Source organism: Myotis lucifugus, unplaced genomic scaffold (genome assembly GCF_000147115.1).
Source record: "Myotis lucifugus unplaced genomic scaffold, Myoluc2.0 scaffold_133, whole genome shotgun sequence".
Lineage (NCBI taxonomy): Eukaryota > Metazoa > Chordata > Mammalia > Chiroptera > Vespertilionidae > Myotis > Myotis lucifugus.
Genome location: NW_005871181.1, coordinates 985,977 through 1,004,346, shown reverse-complemented (window position 1 = coordinate 1,004,346; position 18,370 = coordinate 985,977). Strand labels below are relative to the sequence as shown.

The 18,370-nt window shown below is 45.6% G+C and overlaps 1 protein-coding gene across 2 annotated transcripts in view; it reads left to right on the top strand.

Moving 5' to 3' along the window:
• Positions 1 to 10,982, top strand: part of TGFB2 (transforming growth factor beta 2) — a 60,704-nt gene extending 49,722 nt beyond the window's left edge. For both annotated transcript variants that reach the window (XM_006094312.3, XM_006094311.3), the window contains 5 exons: positions 3,032 to 3,164; positions 3,287 to 3,397; positions 4,933 to 5,110; positions 6,296 to 6,449; positions 9,971 to 10,982. In XM_006094312.3, coding sequence (XP_006094374.1) covers positions 3,032 to 3,164; positions 3,287 to 3,397; positions 4,933 to 5,110; positions 6,296 to 6,449; positions 9,971 to 10,129 — 735 coding nt within the window. In that variant the 3' untranslated portion in view covers positions 10,130 to 10,982. The remainder of the gene's footprint in view (positions 1 to 3,031; positions 3,165 to 3,286; positions 3,398 to 4,932; positions 5,111 to 6,295; positions 6,450 to 9,970) is intronic.
• Positions 10,983 to 18,370: the final 7,388 nt, after the last annotated feature.

Here is an 18,370-nt window from a genome sequence, read left to right as displayed (position 1 = left end):
TTTTCAGGCCGCGAGGCAGATGGAATTGCCTGAAAACTCCCCCTCCATCGCTTCATCATTGTTATCCCGGGTTAGGTTAAGTCTACCATTCACTCCCAACTGGAGACGTGGTATCGTAGTGGCCCGACTGGGGGAGTTTTCAAGGCGAGGTTGGATTTCCAGAGGAAACGCTGATGTTAAGCTTTGATTTTAAGGTATAGGTTCGTGTCGGCATCAACTGTGTATGCATTCCACATTTGATATTTCCACCTTGCACCAACATTTATCATCTCATTAACAGTCTCTGTCTCCATCACTGCATGTTCTGTGTCGCCTGGACCAGGGCAAGGGTGACTCGTGTTGCAACCCTGACTCCCACCACTCTCTGGTCTTCAAACTCCAGCACTGAAGTGGGAAAACCAAAGTGTTGCTTTGTGTTCTCTATACCATGATTCTCTGTGAGACACTGGGCGAGCCACTTAACCTCCTGCAGTTTAGTTTGCTTGATCTACCTGACAGCAACGTTTTGAGGATTCAAAAGAAATCAAATAACTTGTGCCAAGCCCAGACCCCAGGGTGCCCAGCCCTGAAGTCCCGTTTGTTTGCTTCCTTTAATTCACAAGGAGCATCCTGCCTACGGGGAGAACCATGACTAGATTCTGCCCACATTGTGGGGTTTGTCGGACCTCAGGGGAAAGGCCTGAGGAATAGGGTTTGTCTAAAAGTCACACCAGCACCTCAAAGTCCAATTGTATGAATCTCTTTCCTTTTGTAAACTTAATTCGGAAATCAACAACCACAGGCTATTGTAAGGACAGATACTCTAGGATGCGTCTGTTGCCAAGTGACCGGAGACCAAATCACATACACAGAAGAGAAGTGCATTTTAAAAGCGACGGGAAGATTATGCATGTTTGTTTTACAAGGAAAGCAAACAAATCCTGTAGACGTTCAGATAGTCATTCAGTTTTGCTGAGGGCTGTGCTTTAAAGGGACATCAAATTGAAGACACAATCCTGGGGAAGCTTAGGAACCTATTGGAGAGACCCGGGCCATCTGTATGCAATGACCATGGAAGAGTTAGACTCAATGTCGGGAAGGGCAGTGACAGCCACATAGGGCTGCCCTGGCCCAGGCGCTCGGTTGGAGCGACATCCCACATGCCAAAGGCTTGACCGGTTCGATTCCCGGTCAGGGCACATACCCAGGTTGGGGGTTTGAGCCCCAGGCAGGAGGAGCTGTTTCTCTCTCATATCGATCATTCTTTCTCTCCCTATCTCTCCCTTCCTCTCTCTAAAATCAGTAGCAAGCATGCCCTAGCCCAGTGGTCGGCAAACTCATTAGTCAACAGAGCCAAATATCAACGGTACAACGATTGAAATTTCTTTTGAGAGCCAAATTTTTTAAACTTAAACTATATAGGTAGGTACATTGTTATGAACTTAATTAGGGTACTCCTAAGGCTTAGGAAGAGCCACACTCAAGGGGCCAAAGAACCGCATGTGGCTCTCGAGCTGCAGTTTGCCGACCATGGCCCTAGCCGTGGCTCAGTGGATAGAGCGTCAGCCTGTGGACTGAAAGGTCCCAGGTTCGATTCTGGTCAAGGGCATGTACCTTGGTTGCGGGCACATCCCCAGTAGGAGGTGTGCAGGAGGCAGCTGATCAATGTTTCTCTCTCATCATCGATGTTTCTAACTCTCTATCCCTCTCCCTTCCTCTCTGTAAAAAAATCAATAAAATATATTTTAAAAATCAATAAAATATATTTAAAATAAATAAATAATAAAAACAATAAAATCAGTAGCAAGCAAACAAACATAGGGCTTGAACCCCTGAGTCCTGAGGAAAGATAGGATACAGGTCTGGGAAGAGAGTTAATACAGCGCTAGGAGATGTAGGATCTTGGTTTGATTGGTTCAGAAAACACTATCATTTAAAGACAGAATTAAAAACCCCCACAAAAACCCTAAAATGTCCGCTTCTCACAGAAATTCAAGAACGTGCTGCAGGTGCTCTTTATTGGAAATAAATGCCTCCTTCTAACTCTCAGCGTTCAGGCTGGTTTTCTTCCAGACCCTCACTATCCTCCCGGCCAGACCTCTCCTGCCCAAATCCACACTCAGTCCAAGGGATATGGAATATCTTTAGAAATCATAACAAGTCACGCTGAGAACAAATACCCCAGCTCCAGACTTACCTCAAAAGCCGAGGCATGGCACGCTTTCTAAGGCCAGTGGGTTTCGGATCCAGGGTTAGGACCTTTCTCTGTTTAGTAGCAGATTTATAATTCAGGGGCCCTCTGAATGGGACCCCTCCCCACCTCCTAACACCCCCAATGAAAGAAGTCGGGAAGCAGAATAACAAAACCATTAACTTAATAGCGTAGAATTTATGGCCGAAGTCTTGCAAAGTTTATGTCAGCAAAGCAAAATAATTACTGTCACTTTCTGTTAGACACATGGCTTTATGGGCCCCGTCACCTTTATCATCACACACAGCTGATGTAGTGGCTCTGTTTCTCATGGCGGATGGCCTGGTGTTAGGCTTTCCTGCGCGTGGCCCTGCGTTGGAGAGGACGCTACATGTAAAGGGTGTCCCAAAATTCACGCAAGATTTGAATTTTGCGTGAGCATTAACAACAACAACAACAAAATAAAAGCCTAATTTTACTTGGTGTATTGAATCAGATTCTAATATCTGTTGCCCTTTGATTTCAATCCCTTCCATTTGATAAGCATTACCAAGTACCAATTATGGCCCAGGAGCAGGGACAATGAAGATCAATGAAGACCACGGCTTTACGTATGTGCCAGCAAAGCCGTGGAGGCCATTTACCCGATGTGCTATTTCATACATAACCCTATACTGTATACTTTATGAATCAATAAAAATTTATAATTTTTAATTATAAACCTGTGTTTTCTATCAAAATTACTTCTTGCGTGAATTTTGGGACACCCTTTAGATAACACACTGGAATACTCCCGGCCATGGCTTCGTCATGCTGTCTATATGCCAACTGGGCTCTTTCCCTTGCTCTTCCTGCTCCTAGATTCTCAAATCCAAGGATCTGACGTCTCCAACCCAGCGCTACATCGACAGCAAAGTGGTGAAAACAAGAGCAGAAGGGGAATGGCTATCCTTCGACGTGACCGACGCTGTTCACGAATGGCTCCACCATAAAGGTTACACCCACCCTCTGTTTTCCTCCCTAGATGTCCAGCGACCCTAAGTTATTGCAAGTTGACTGCATATTTAAGGGCATAGACGCTCATGCAAATGACCTCCTTGACTTCATGTTTTCCAGACAGGAACCTGGGATTTAAAATAAGTTTACACTGTCCCTGCTGCACCTTTGTACCGTCCAATAATTACATCATCCCCAATAAAAGCGAGGAACTAGAAGCGAGATTTGCAGGTAACTGAAATTCGGTCATGTGAGGTGGGGGAGGGGGGAGGGCCTCTGTGGACAGTCTTGTGGGTGATGACGTCAGTGTGCAGGTGAAAGCAGGATTGTTTGGTGAGGCTTGGGGAGTGTCATTTGTTTGGGCAAAGATACAGTTGGAGAAAGATACTCAAAGGCAGAAAGGATTAGAAGAAAGGACTTGGTTCCTAGTTTATGCTGCTCGATGCCCAGTGATGACTTAGCAATACTAACCGACTGACTAAACAAACCATTACATAGTTATCTTAAGCATTTAAGCAAACCAATTTTCCACATATGCTACTATTATCAACAAAGAAGATAGTATGTATTTAAGGAAATCCCCCAAACCAATGTCAGGGACCCTGAACTGAATTTCACGAAGAAGCAAGCCCCCTCGCTCCCCAGCCCCTTTAACTAACCTTCCATGTAAGGCAACCACTTCACTTTTTCTAGCTGGTGACCAATATTTTGAGTGTCTTCCTTATCAGACTTTTATAATAGTGTAGAAACTCATAACAGGGGGTTAATTTTCCCCAGGCTCTTGCTCACCTGGTAGTGAATTAGCCAAAGGTCAAGGAGAATGAGGAGATGCCCACACGTAGACTTCCCCCTCCTCTCTCATCATCCAATCACGTGCCAGATGATGAGTCCCTGGATGGCGAGAGGTTGAGAGGGAAGTGGGTGCCCTGTGTGGTTGTGGCATTAGACTCTGACAACCAGGTTGGGATGCCCCTTGCCCTTCCCTAAGTGACACCACCTGGGACCTCCATCCACTTGCAGAAGGCTACAGTGGCCTCAGCTCATGGAAAAATACTCCCAGAGGTCAGGAGATTTATTTCAGCCTGTGACCTCGTCATGGTTCTCAAGGGTGTGGAGATGAAATGCTTAAACTGGCATTCTCCTGGGTGAGCTTTGGGGAGCTCCAATTTCTGAACCTCAGATGGAATCAGGAAAGTGTGGAGGATGCCATGAGCCCAATGAAAAAGGCCTTTCTTCCCAGCTTCCCCAAATAGCATTAGGTAAGGGTGACTTCTGTTTCATTTGAACCGAATTCACTGCAATTTAGTGTAAGTCTTCGTTTCTGTTCATTAGGAAAGTTTTGAGTTGAGTCCCCCCAGGAAGAGAGGGAACCAGAGGGTGACAAGGCAGGTTCTATTGCTGTGTGTTGGTTCATGGAGAGGTTTGAACACAACGTGAACTGAGGATTGACTCAAATTAACTGCCTGGATTGCCCTGGGACGAGAGGTCAAAGACTTCTTCTGTAGCGACTTTCATAGCCAACGAGCCCTGTCTTGGACCCTGACCTGCCTCCTAACAAGAGCCCCATTTAGAAGTGTGTGTTGTCACCTGCTTAGCCCTGTTGCGCCATATCTATTTCCGTAGGGAATGACTGTCGCCAGCTGATGCTGACGCTGTGGTCATCACTGCTAATTTGTGACAGTAGACAAACGAAAAAAAGAAATATGGCTGATGATATCTGATGAAGGTAAAGCTAAATGTTTATTACCCAAATGCATTTTTTCAAGGTATTGATGGCACCTCCACATATACCAGTGGTGATCAGAAAACTATAAAGTCCACTAGGAAAAAAAACAGTGGGAAGACCCCACATCTCCTGCTAATGTTGTTACCCTCCTACAGACTGGAGTCACAACAGTCCAACCGGCGGAAGAAGCGCGCTCTAGATGCAGCCTACTGCTTTAGGTAAAGAACTCAAAAATACAATCAAGTCATTGCGCCGGGTAATTCCTTTATTGCCTCTGCCCATTCCCTGACTACACATGGACTTGACCTGCACTCATGGCTTCGGGTCAGGTATAGAACAGTGTGGCCATTGCATTTCACAACATCATTCTTCCCACAGGCGTAGTATAGTTATTTCTGTGTTGTATTCATCATCTCTTGAGCAAGGAATGGAGTGTAAAGGGAGAAAACTAGTCCCCTGAATTCCACCCCCCGCCCCCAATCCCTCTGAAGCAGTTTGGGGCTGAAGTAGAAAATAAGCTGGCTGCCTCCCCCTCCCCCAGAGCAAATGGAAGTTTATTTGAAGGTTGTGGTGGCTCCCTGACTAGGGAGGCTCACCATCTGTAGGAGCCTTTGTCTTCACTGCCCATGGTCATAGCGCTTTCCACAGTAACAGAGATGCAAGATGTGAAAGGAGAATGCTAACTGTCATGTCTTTAGCTACAGAATATGCGAGAAGGGAGGGCACACAGATTTATCATTCCCATGTGAGTCCACGGAGGGGGCCGGGTGGATGTTCTTCCGTGGTTTCTTAGCAAGCCTTCGAAAGGGAAGACTCTTTCTCTCTTTTCAAAATGGAGCAGTGAGGGGTCCTCACTGATAAATGCTCAAAGGGTCAGAGTTCACGAGTGTTTGGGGTCGCTAGGGCCAGTATTTGCATGAGGACTCCATGTTTTCTGATCTTTGGTTCATTCCTAGATCAAGGAACAAGACATGAAATAAAGGATTTGTTTTCAAAGGAAAATGCCTTCAATGGAGCTTAGAAAAAAGCTGTTTTACTTCCTCGTTTCATATTGGAAAGGGCAGTAGAGGCTGGCTGGCAACACTGTGCAGGGCTGGTTGGAAAGAGGCCGGACTCCATCAGCCACCTCTCTGTTTATATCTAGTCATTCAAGGGAGAGGCTTGATTTTCAAGGTCACAGACACGGGGTCAGGGTAGAGAGTTGAAAAGGGAAAGTCGTCCCAGCAAATCACCATCACATCCCATCGTGAAAGTCCCTTAGATGACCGTGAAACCATTAAGAGCTGGCCCGTGGTTTTGCTAATAGATATTTGTTGAATAAATGAATGAGTCACTTTCCTGGTTTGGGATGCGGGGCAGGAGGGAAATCCGCTTTAAAATCTCCGTTGCTCTTCCTTTAACAGAAATGTGCAGGATAATTGCTGCCTACGTCCACTTTACATTGATTTCAAGAGGGATCTTGGGTGGAAATGGATCCATGAACCCAAAGGGTACAATGCCAACTTCTGTGCTGGGGCATGCCCGTATTTATGGAGTTCAGACACTCAGCACAGTAGGGTAAGTACTTGGTTGGCTCCTCTCTTCTCTTCTTGGGTTGCTAATGCGCACCTGCTAATAACAGCTGACCCTTGAACAATGGCAGGCGTTAGAGGCACTGACTTCCGATGCAGTCGAAGATGTGTAAAACTTTCGACTCTCCCAGAACCTAACTAGTCATCCCTCTGTCGGCAGGGTATTCATTCCAGGATCCTTCATAAATATCAAAAAATGTAGAGGCTCAGGTCCTTTATATAATACTAGAGGCCCGGTGCATGAATTCGTGCACAGGTGGGGTCCCTTGGCCTGGCCGGCGATCAGGGCCAATCGGGGCAGACTGGCCGGGGGGGGACGGGACCACAGGAGGTTGGCTGGCCACAGGAGGTTGGCTGTGGGAGTGCACTGACCACCAGGGGCAGCTCCTGCATTCAGCATCCGCCCCCTGGTGGTCAGTGCACATCATAGCTACCGGCTGGTCGTCCAATCCTAACGGTCACTTAGGCTTTTATATATATAGATGGAGTAGAACAGTGCCTACTGCCAGTCCTTTGCATCTGTGGTTGTTCGAGTCCACCAATGCAAAACCCGAAATACAGAGGGCTGACTGTATATGTATTGAAAAAAAACAGATATAAGTGAACCCATGCAGTTCAAACACGTATTGTTCCAGGGTCCATTGTATTCCCAAATGAATTCTGATCGTCGTGGTGCCTACATCAGGTGATAACATTGAAAGAAAGAACACTGAGGATTCAGTAGATACTGTGGCAAAGTGAGTCACTGGCATCTGACAATTAGAAAGTGATTTCACTTCTTTGAACCTCAATTTCTTTTTTTTAAAAATATATCTTTATTGATTTCAGAGAGGAAGGGAGAGGGAGAGAGATAGAAACATCAACGATGAGAGAGAATCATTGATTGGCTGCCTCCTGGATATCCCCTGCTGGGGATCAAGCCTGCAACCAAGGCATGTGCCCTTGACCAGAATCCAACCTGGGACCCTTCAGTCCACAGGCTGACACTCTATCCATTGAGCCAAGCCGGCTAGGGCGAACCTCAATTTCTTATCAGCAAAAAGGAACATCTCTCTTAAAAATTATCCTTAAAAATGTTTTAATCGTTATTGTTGAAAATATTACAGATGTCCCTTTTCCCCACTGACCCCCTCCACCCTGCACCTGCCCCCCCACACCTTCGCCACGCTATTGTTAAATAAATAAATAAAAATCATGTTTAAAATAAATAATGCCAAACTGGAGAGTTGATGTGAAGGAAAGGTGATGCATGTGAAAATTATTTGAAGATTAGTATTTCTCAGTCTTTTTAAATGTGAGCCAAAGTCAATGAGACTCTGAAAATGTTATCAAGTTACTTTAATGAGGGTAGAGGTCAATTCAGAAGGCAGGTCCTAAGTTGGATGCTGGGGGTTCCCAATACAGACGAGCAAAGAGTTTTTCTATTTAATAATGATACTTGTTCAAATGCTTCTTCTTGGTGCCTGATGAGGGGAAGGACTTCATGTTATCTTGGCCAAACCTGTTCCTTTTCTAAAGAAAGGGGAGCCCGGCTGGTGTGGCTCAGTGGTTGAGCTTCGACCTATGAACCAGGAGGTCACAGTTCAATTCCCAGTCAGGGCACATGCCTGGGTTGTGGGCTCCATCCCCAGTAGGGGGCATTCAGGAGGCAACCAGTCAATGATACTCTGTCCTCGTTGATGTTTCTATCCCTCCCTCTCCCTTCCTCTCTGAAACCAATAAAAATATATTTTTTAAAAAAGAAAGAGGATGTTCATGTAGGTGATGTTCCCCAAATCAAACAGCTGGCGACAAACCGGAGCCTGGGAGGTGGACTCCTGGCTTTATAACTAGGCCCCGTTGGCTCTGTCTTATAGAGTTCCATTCCTGAAATGTGGCAACCCATTGGGGTTATGCCTCTGCAAATCTCCTTATTAAAGAGGCATTAGAAAGACTGCCTTCCCTGCAGGGTAGGAAAACGAATCTACTGCCAACAAGATCCCATAACGCAGCGGTTCTCAACCTGTGGGTCGCGACCCCTTTGGCGGTCAAACGACCCTTTCACAGGGGTCGCCTCAGACCATCCTGCATATCAGATATTTACATGACGATTCATCACAGTAGCAACATGACAGTGATGAAGTAGCAACGAAAATAATTTTATGGTTGGGTCACAACATGAGGAATTGTATTTAAAAGGCCAGAAGGTGGAGAACCGCTGCCATAATGCATTCAGCTGAGCTCATGAGTGTCGGGGTTATCAATTACATTACACAATCCCCATTATCCAATTCCTCTTTACTTCCTTACGAAAAATCGCGTGTTCGTGGAACATGAAGTCTATTTATTTATAAATGGCCACATATGCAAGACTTTAAGTTGACAAACTATGGCTCTCCTTCCCTCAGCTGTTTCCCCAGCTCCCCTGGAGATTTTGGCACTTGGGGCCGGCCATGCGCTTGGCCATGTGAGGGAAGCTTGCTCATGCCTGTCCCTTTGTCCAGGCTCTCTGGCCCGGCGGCTTCCTCTGGGCCGTGGCAACAGTAGCTGTAATGTGGGCAAGGCCCAGTTGCCAAGTAGAAACATAATTCCCCCTCCCAGATACACAGAGGGAGTGTGTGAAGGCAGAGACCTGCTTGTTTTTCAAGGAGAGAGGAAGAATAACTGTCGTGGTCACAAATATGTGGTTTGGACAGTTACCCAACGAGCCGGAGGTAGCTTAATAAAGTAGCCAGTGTTGCTGCGCTGAACGGATCATCTGTCCTGGGATAAAAAAAAATTGCAGTGAATCTCGAGGAAAAGGTCACTCGCTGTTTGGCTAACACATTAATGGCATCCTTGGAAATGACTCCTTATCATCACCGGGGAACCTGCATACTGCCATTGGTAAAAGTCACATTCCCCTCTGACAGAGAACGCGGTTAGCCCTAGCCCATTTGGCTCAGTGGATAGAGTGTTGGCCTGGGGACTGGAGGGTCCCTGGTTCGATTCCGGTCAAGGGCACCAAGTACCTCGGTTGCAGGCTGGCTCCCTGGTCCAGTTTGGGGCATGTGCAGGAGGCAGGCAATGGATGTGTCTCTCTCACATAGATGTTTCTCCCTCTCTGTCTCTCCCCCTCCCTTCCACTCTCTCCAAAAATCAATGGAAAAATGGCCTCAGGTGAGGATCAACAAAAACAAAAAAGAAAAGAAAATTGTAAGCAAAAATAATTTGCATTGCCATTCAGGGCTATGACTGTTACTCATTTAAAAATTAATTGGCCCTAACCGGTTTGGCTCAGTGGATAGAGCGTCAGCCTGCGGACTCAAGGGTCCCAGGTTCGATTCCGGTCAAGGGCATGTACCTTGGTTGCGGGCACATCCCCACTAGGGAGTGTGCAGGAGGCGGCTGATCGATGTTTCTCTCTCATCGATGTTTCTAACTCTCTATCCTTCTCCCTTCCTCTCTGTAAAAAATCAATAAAATATATTTTTAAAAAAATTAATTGCCTTTTTTTGTTATTGTCCTTTCTCCCCGGTGCCCTCGCAGGTTCTCAGCTTATATAACACCATCAACCCGGAGGCATCGGCTTCTCCCTGCTGCGTGTCCCAGGACTTGGAACCGCTCACCATCCTCTATTACATCGGCAAGACCCCCAAGATCGAACAGCTGTCCAACATGATAGTGAAGTCTTGCAAATGCAGCTAAGATCCCTGGGAAAATGGCAAGACGGTAACCACACGATGATGATGATGATGATGATGATGATGATGATTCGACCACAACATAACAAGTTTGTAACGAGAAACCCAAGAGTGCCTTGCTTCGTCAGTGTTAAAAAAATCCTTTGGAAAAGCGGTACTAGTTCAGACACGTCGGAAGTGTGCGTTCTGTTTGTTAAAACTGGCATCCGAAACAAAACAAAGCAAAAAAAACGAAACAAAACAAAAAACGCGTGGAAGGCTTGATTCTACATTGCACCTACTCTGTAAGTGAGAGAGACAAGAAGCAAAACCTTTTTTTTTTTTTTTAAGGAAAAATAAATAAACACTGGAAGAATTTGTTAGTGTTAATTATGTGAAAGAAAACAAAACACACACAAAAAAACAGGAAAATCCCGTTAAGTGGAGTTGTACATACGTTCCTACCCCAGGCCTCACTTGATTTGTCTGTATTGCTATGCAATAGTCTTCCTTCCCTGTTCCTACTCTTAGAGTTAACAGTGAGTTATTTATTGTGTGTTACTACATAATGAACATTTCATTGCCCTTGGAAAAGAAAACAGGTGTATCAAGTGGAGACCAAAATCCTTTGCCAGGAACTCATGGATGGTTTAAGGAACTTGAACTCAAACGAGCCAGAACAAGAAAGAAAAGGGGAAAAAAAAAAAAGAGGTCATAGGAGCAGGATGAAAACCCAGGTGAGTTCTTCTGTGACCACAACAAGTCTGTGTTGAGGTAAAGACCCTGCAAACACATGCTATGTCCCAACTGCCCGAGGAAGGATCTTGTAGGTTCAAAGCCAAAAGCCTGTTAATAAAGGAAACTTTCCGTCAGAAGAAGTCTGTAAGGTTTTTTTTTTTTTCTTCTTTTTCATTGTAAATGCTTCCCTGTCAGGCGAGCCCACCAGTGAGAGGTTGCAATGCTTTGATACATCCTGGTCAAACTTCAGACATGGAAGTCTTGCTGTATAGTTATGCTGTAGGTTCTCTTAGTTTCGGTATATGTAACCATACCTTTATTATTACAATAGATGGGTGTAGAAGCCCGTATAATTGGAAACACATCAGCCGATCTTTTTTTTTTTTTTTTTTGCAAACTATTAAATCAAAACATTAACTACTTGGCTTGTAATGTGTAAATTTTTACCATATTTTGAATGTTCTGTAATAATGTCAACTATGATTTAGATTGGACTTAAATTTGGGCTTTTTTTTTTCTTTCTTTCACGATCACTCCGAATTGTGTTTCCTTTAGCTGGGTAGTATTTTTTTTGAGTAAAGCCCCTAGATTTTGATTTGCACTAAAAATACATGTGTTATAGTATTTGCTCCACTGCGCTTTGTACATTGTCTATTACGATAACATAAGCTACCTGACTCCCACCTGTCCTTTTTTCTTTTGCAAAAGAAGATAGATTTGAGTTCAGTGGTCTCCCTTCATCTTCAGAGCATCACTACTCACCAGTTCAGACATGAAGAAGCTCCTGTTTTAGGAAAGCTGGGGAATAGTATAGATACAGAGACCACTGAGGTGAAATGTGTTCATTTTAGCAAGGGCTCGAGGATCTGGCCGAAACCTGGTGACAGTCAAGAAAGGTTTCTCTCACTTGGTTCAATCAGAATTTTCACAGAATCCTGTTGTTACTACAAAGCAGGCAGTTCACAGGAAACATCTTTGACTTTAATCTGGTTGTTGATGTTCTGAGTCGGGGGTGGGGGGGGGAATGGAAAGATTTATCTTTTCATTGATTTTTTTTTTAAGGGAGAGAAAAGAAAACAGGTCAGCATAAGTCATTCAGCTTATTTCACTGAAGATATTTAAAAAATATGTTTTTATTGATTTTAGAGAGAGAGGAAGGGAGAGGGAGAGATGGAAACATAGATGAGAGAGAAACATCTATCAGCTGCCTCCTGCGTGCCCCCTACTGGGGATCGGGCCCACAATCCGGGCATGTGCCCTGATTGGGAATCGAACCGGTGAGCTCTTGGTTCATGGGGTTGATACTCAACCGAGTCACACCGGCCAGGCTGAAGTTAAGATTTTTATAGATGTTCTATGAAGGTTGAGAAGGCACAAACCAAATTCTCCCATGATAAAAAAAAATACATTTTTCCCCTGTGAATGAGAGTTTGCTGCCATTTACTTTGCTTCAATAAATGATTTGCTACATCATTGCCAAGGAGGTCACCTCATGTCACAGTTTGTAGGACTTGACAGTTGTCCCCTTGATCAACACGTATAGGTCATACAATGGGATATTTGCAGTTTCACCTAAACAGCGGCACAGTGAGGGTAAATCCTAAGAGAAGTTGTTTGCTATAGTCAACTTCTCTGTTTCTGGAATTTCCTACCGCTGAGGAAAGTGACGAATTGGATGGACAAGTTGGAGAACTGGAATGGCAGGAGGAGGTGGAGGAGGTGGGAGGCCCCAGTAGCCAGCAGCCCTAGTGGTGGATGGGACCCAGTCCCGGATTTGAGTGTGTTGATTTCTCTTCCCTTCCACTTTTCTATGAATTCTATGTAAATCCCTTTTATTTCTGCACGTATTTTTTTCTCAGAAATGACATTTTGTTTTGTATTATGTTGTCTTTCCTCATGAATGCACTGATTAATATTTTAAATGCTCTATTTTAAGATCTCTTGAATCTTTTTTTTTTTTTAGTTTGGGGGTTCTATAAGGTCTTTATTTCCCATAAGTAAATATTGCCAGGGGAGGAGAGGGAGGGGGAGGGGGAAAGAGGGGGGAAATGTTAGTATGTGGGGCGGGAGCGGGGGCGGGGCTGTTTTTATGTGTTAAGCAGCAGTACAATTTTATGGTTGACATGGTTTTAAAAAAAATGGAATATAAGAATAGCTGTTTTGTATTTTGATGACTGATTCCGCTGTATTTTAACACGATGTATGTCTGTTTTTGTGGTGCTCTAGTGGTAAATAAATTATTTCCATTACACATGCATGTGTTTTTCCTGTTGTAGCGCCGTCACTGAGACTAGAATAAACACCTCTGAGGCCATGACAATGCTCTCAAGCTGCACATGACCCGCCCCCCGCCCCCCTCCCACGATCCCCGCTTCAGAAATGTCATGCTTCCTAGCTCAAGAGCCAGGCCTTATCTATCAAGAGCTGAAGAAGGCCCAGTGCAGTCTTTGGAGTCTCTTGTTTATTGCTCTTTGTAATTGTTGGAGATGTCGTTTGCATCCAGCTTGACTGTCTACCAGAGAAAAATGCAGCGAGATGCTTGGGCCAGGCTTTGGCTTTCTGGTTCTGTGGTCTGCCAACCCCAGGGCCAAAAGAACTGGTCTAGACAGCATCCCCTGTAGCCCCATAACTTGGATCCCGGCTGAGCCAGCCAGATATAACAAGAGCCACGTGCTCGTTGGGGTTGGTCGTTGGGAGCTGCCACTTCTCTCTTCATTTCACCGGTACCACGGCGCCGAAAGAAAAAATCCCCTTTCCACAAATTTCCTTGGCTGTTCCCTGCAAGACCAGACTTCGCAAGGGGGTTGCCAAGCTCTTAATAAATAGCACTAATAAAAAAAGGGATCGTGGCTCCATCTGGTTGTCTTGCTTTATCTAATGAAAGGACGAATGTGTGCCTGTTGTCGAAACAGCACGTGGAAACAAACCTTTCAATGCTAATGTTTAGGTGGAGGGGAGAAGGGTTCCTTTTCTGCCATCTGTGTTTCTGTTTTTATACTCAACTCGGAGTGTTTCGCTTTAAAACAATTAGTTTGTGCTTCTCTGCAGCGAGCCAGCTACAGGCCGATCATCCCAGCCCATATCACCTTTACGTTCTAAGTGAGAAGGGGGGGGGGTACCAGAGGGTAAGAAAGGGGTCACCTAACAGCTGTGTCAACGTGGGCAAAGCTGTCAGCCACTCTGAGCCTCTGTGTCTTTCTCTTTAAAATGAGGACCACCTGCCTTCCGGGGTACTGCTTGTTAAGTTGTTTTGTTGTTAAGTGAGCGGACAGATGATGATCAATAGTGGTAGCCTTCACACTATTTCCCTACCTATTCTGTTTGGGGATTTGTGGTAATCCTGTTGCAATGAGCGTCTTAAAATATAAGTTTTTATTGATTTCAGAGAGGAGGGGAGAGGGAGATAGAAACATCAATGATGAGAGAGAATCATCCATCAGCTGCCTCACGCATGCCCCCTATTGGAGATGGAGCCGTAACTGGGAATAGAACCTGACCTCCTGGTTCATGGGTTGACCCTCAATCACGGAACCACACCGTCTGGGCAGCCATAAGCTTTTTATATCCAGGCTGGATCCTGGGCCCATACTTCTCCATCTTGAAACTGAAGGTGTAAACCCCCCAGACCTTAATCTCATAAATGGATCAAACCAACAGTCACTTCTGAGAATATTCTGTCAACCCTATTTGTTAACCTTCTGGTTACAAGACTGACCCAAAATTGTGTAAAATAGTGGGGAAATGTTCATGTTATGCTTTGCTTAAAAGTCCACCAACTAAAATCCAAAGTAAAAGACCACATGGCCAGCTGAATGACCTATGTCTTAAGACAATGATAATGATAACTGTGGTTTGCTGAGCACCTACTAGGTACTGTTCTCTGTTAATCTAGTGAACCTCCCATTTCACCCTGTGATGTAGGTTTTTTTTAAACTCCATTTTACAGGAAGTGAGCAGACTCAGAATGGTTAAATTACATGTCCTACATGTCCAAGTGCTGAGGTGGGGGGTGCTCACGGGAATGGCACCAAGGTGTTAGACCACTGGGATCAGGTGGGACCTGGGTTCAGCAATCTCAGTACTTGAGCTCTGGCTAGGGAAGAATTAAGAGCCAAGACCCAAACTATAAGAGAACATCTATAATAATAAAAGCATAATATGCTAATTAGACCGGACAGCCAAACGACCTTCCGGATGTCCTTCCGGACATCCTTCTGGACGACCTTCCAGACAAAACCGGGGCTGCAAGGGCCAAACCCCTTGCACGAATTTCGTGCATCGGGCCTCTAGTTTATTTAGAAAACCACAGAGGTGGAAGAAATAATTCTTAGAAGAAATGGGCTTAGGAAACATGTTAGCGAGGCAAAGGGCTCCCTTGGAGCTTGGAAGTGAGCAAGGTAAGGCAATGCACCAGGGAAGAGGGGCAGGGGAGAGAGAAGGGAAAGGCAGGGCCTGCTCCCAGCAGGGAGGGCTCGCTGGATCCTCCATCCTAAGAACTTTAAAGGTGGAGACTTTCGGGGGTTGGGGGGAGGGGGGGTCCCAGGGGAAGATCTCAATAGGATAGTCAGCAGCTTTCCAGTTGTGTCCTTTCTGGGTCTAGGTCTCCCCTGATTGATTGGTCAGCACCAGGGCAGGGGGTCATTATCCATGCAGCTGGTCCAGAGGTCAGCCCTGGGGGTTGCTTGTCTGGTTTTGCTGCTTTTCTGGGCCTGAAGCTGAAATACACCTGAGGCCTTGATGTTACCTCTCGGGAGGAAAGGTCAGGGGGTCATGACCAGCGATATGAAAGGTCCCTGGTCTAAACCGCATATGAGCAGCCATATGCTAGGGGAGGAAAGGTCACCGTGGGAATGAGGCCCCGCCCTACAACTGTCCGTTGCTAGGCACCTGGCCCATCATCCTTGCTCCACTGTTTGTCTTTCTAACGGCCTACCACACAAGGTCACTTGGTTTGTAAGATGGGGTTCTAGAACGCCTTGTCCAAACCCTCACTACTAGCCACATGTGGCCTGCAAGCAACTGAAATGTGGAATTTGGGCTAATCTGAGCTGAAATACGCCAAGGTATAAAATACACATCTGACTTTGAACCCTGCAGAAACATGGAAAATGTCCCATTGGTTTTCCTATTGATTACATGTCTGAATAAGACTATTTTGGATCTATGGGGTTAAATAGAGTATATTGCTAAAATTAACTTCACCTGGGTCTTTCCACTTTTTTAATAATTACCAGAAAATTTAAAATGACCCCTGTGGCTCACTTATATAAGTGAGGACTTGTGGTTCTTTTTTTCTGTAAAGAATCAAAATTACAAGTACGAAATTAGACTCAGAGCCTTAGAAAGGGCCCGTAAAATCGAAAAGCCAAAACATCGTAAGCTGCACAGAGGCCTCTGGGCTTTCAGCTAACACCTGCCCGTTTCTAGCACACGGTTACCTTGCCCTTCTAGCAAAATCTAGATCCCTCATCTCCTAAATCCGTTGTTCCTAATCTCCCCCTGCCTGTCTCTGCAACCACACCTGTGTTAAGCAAAGCAAATTAAGACCCTGATTTTCCCAGCATTCCAGGCTACAGGCAATAGAGCAGTGGTTCTCAACCTTCTGGCCCTTTAAATACAGTTCCTCATGTGGTGACCCCAACCATAAAATTATTTTCGTTGCCACTTCATCACTGTCATGTGGCTACTGTTATGAATCATCATGTAAATATCTGATATGCAGGATGGTCTTAGGTGACCCCTGTGAAAGGGTCGTTCGACCGCCAAAGGGGTCGAGACCCACAGGTTGAGAACCGCTGCAATAGAGAGACTGTTCTTTGCATGCCTCATTTGAAACATCCTAACTAGATCCTAGGAGGTCGGAGAAATCGTTAATATAAATATCAGATCATGGCATCAATAGATATGAATAACTACACCCGAGATTGCAAAGGGAATGCTCTTTGCTTACTTTTTTCAAAGGAAAGAAAGGCTCTGATTTTTCCGTCACGGGTCTTTGTGTCCCTGAAACCCTTTAGAGTGGGTTCCTTTCATTCGGGGAGGAACGGCTGCTTGGAGGAGGGACGAGTGTGTTCCCGTAACTGGGCAGCGGCCGAGGGAAAGGAACAGGACGTACTGAGGGAGACTCCGTGCTCTGGGATCAAAATGAGCAAAATCATTCAGCCACGAGAACAGACATAATTAAACAGCAGGCGAAACACTGGGGGGAAAGAGAGACCTGAATTCGCGGGCTTTCTCCCCGAAGTGGATTTTTCTCTGCCGTAGATGCCAACCCGGCTAAAGAAACACAGATGGATCACTCAGGTGACATCACAGAGGCCTGGCCAGCCCTGGCGAAGGGAGCCCTCCGCTCAGGCCCAGATCTCAGCTCTGAATCGTATAGAAAGTTCCGGATCGCAGGATGCTGGGAGCAAACAAGCAACATGATGCAATCCAATTCTGCTCTGAAGGCCATGTGAACTCAGGCAGTTTGGCTCGTCCTCAAGTGTGGGTGGAACACTCATTTCTTCATTTGGAACCAGGTTAAATTAAACAGAACAGCCCTGGCAGGAGTTGCCCAGTGGTTAGAGCATCGGCCAGTGAACCGAACGGTCCCGGGTTCGATTTTCTGCCGCCCTCGCTCTCTCACATCAATGTTTCTCTCTCTCTCCCTTCCACTCTCTCTAAAATCAATGGAAAAAATATCCTCCAGTGAGGATTCACAACAAAACAGAACAGAAAACTGAGCAGAACTTTAAACCAAGTGGTGGTGGCTCATTTGGTGGAAGATCACATTTCACGTCACGTAAAAAGGCATTTTATGTTCCTATGACTGAATCCAGGTAATTTAAGAGCCTTTTGTTTTGTTTGGGTAGAACAGTGGTTCTCAACCTTGGCTGCACATTAGAATCACCTGGGAATCTTTTTAAAATCCTGATTTCTGGGCCTCATCCTCCGGAAATTCTGTTTCTTTGTTACTAATGTTGGGGCCCCACCCCATAACAAAGAAACAGAATTTCCGGAGCTAATTGCCTGTGTGGATTGGCACAAGCCAGCCCTCGGAATTGGAAGGTTGTCACATATAACATAGCCCTACAGAGGGATAAAAGTGGCCTGGGAAAGGTTTTATCCAAACATTCCTTAGAAGCAATTGTGTCCGGCCACGGGAAGGGGCAGACACCCTTGACGGAATCCCGCTGAGTGAATTCCCCCGGTGCCGAGGTCCTCCGAGGACCTCAGACAAAGGCCAGTGGCACTCTGGGGGTGCTCCAGCACGTTGTCACTAGGACAGCTTTCCAGAATAAGTGGGTATTGGAGAGTCACAAAAATAGACGAGGCATCCATACACCTGGGGTTGCTGTAGGTGAGCCTCCTCATTGCTGAGCCACGGACACAGGTTTTGCGTAGTCGGCAGGCAACAGCTGTCAAACAAGCCACGTTGGTACACGTTTGAAGGAAGCTCAGAAGCTGTCTTTGGCGGGGGGGATTTTGCCACTAAGAATGATGTCAGGAGGTAAGGAGGTGATTCGATTGGGGGAGTTGAAGAAAG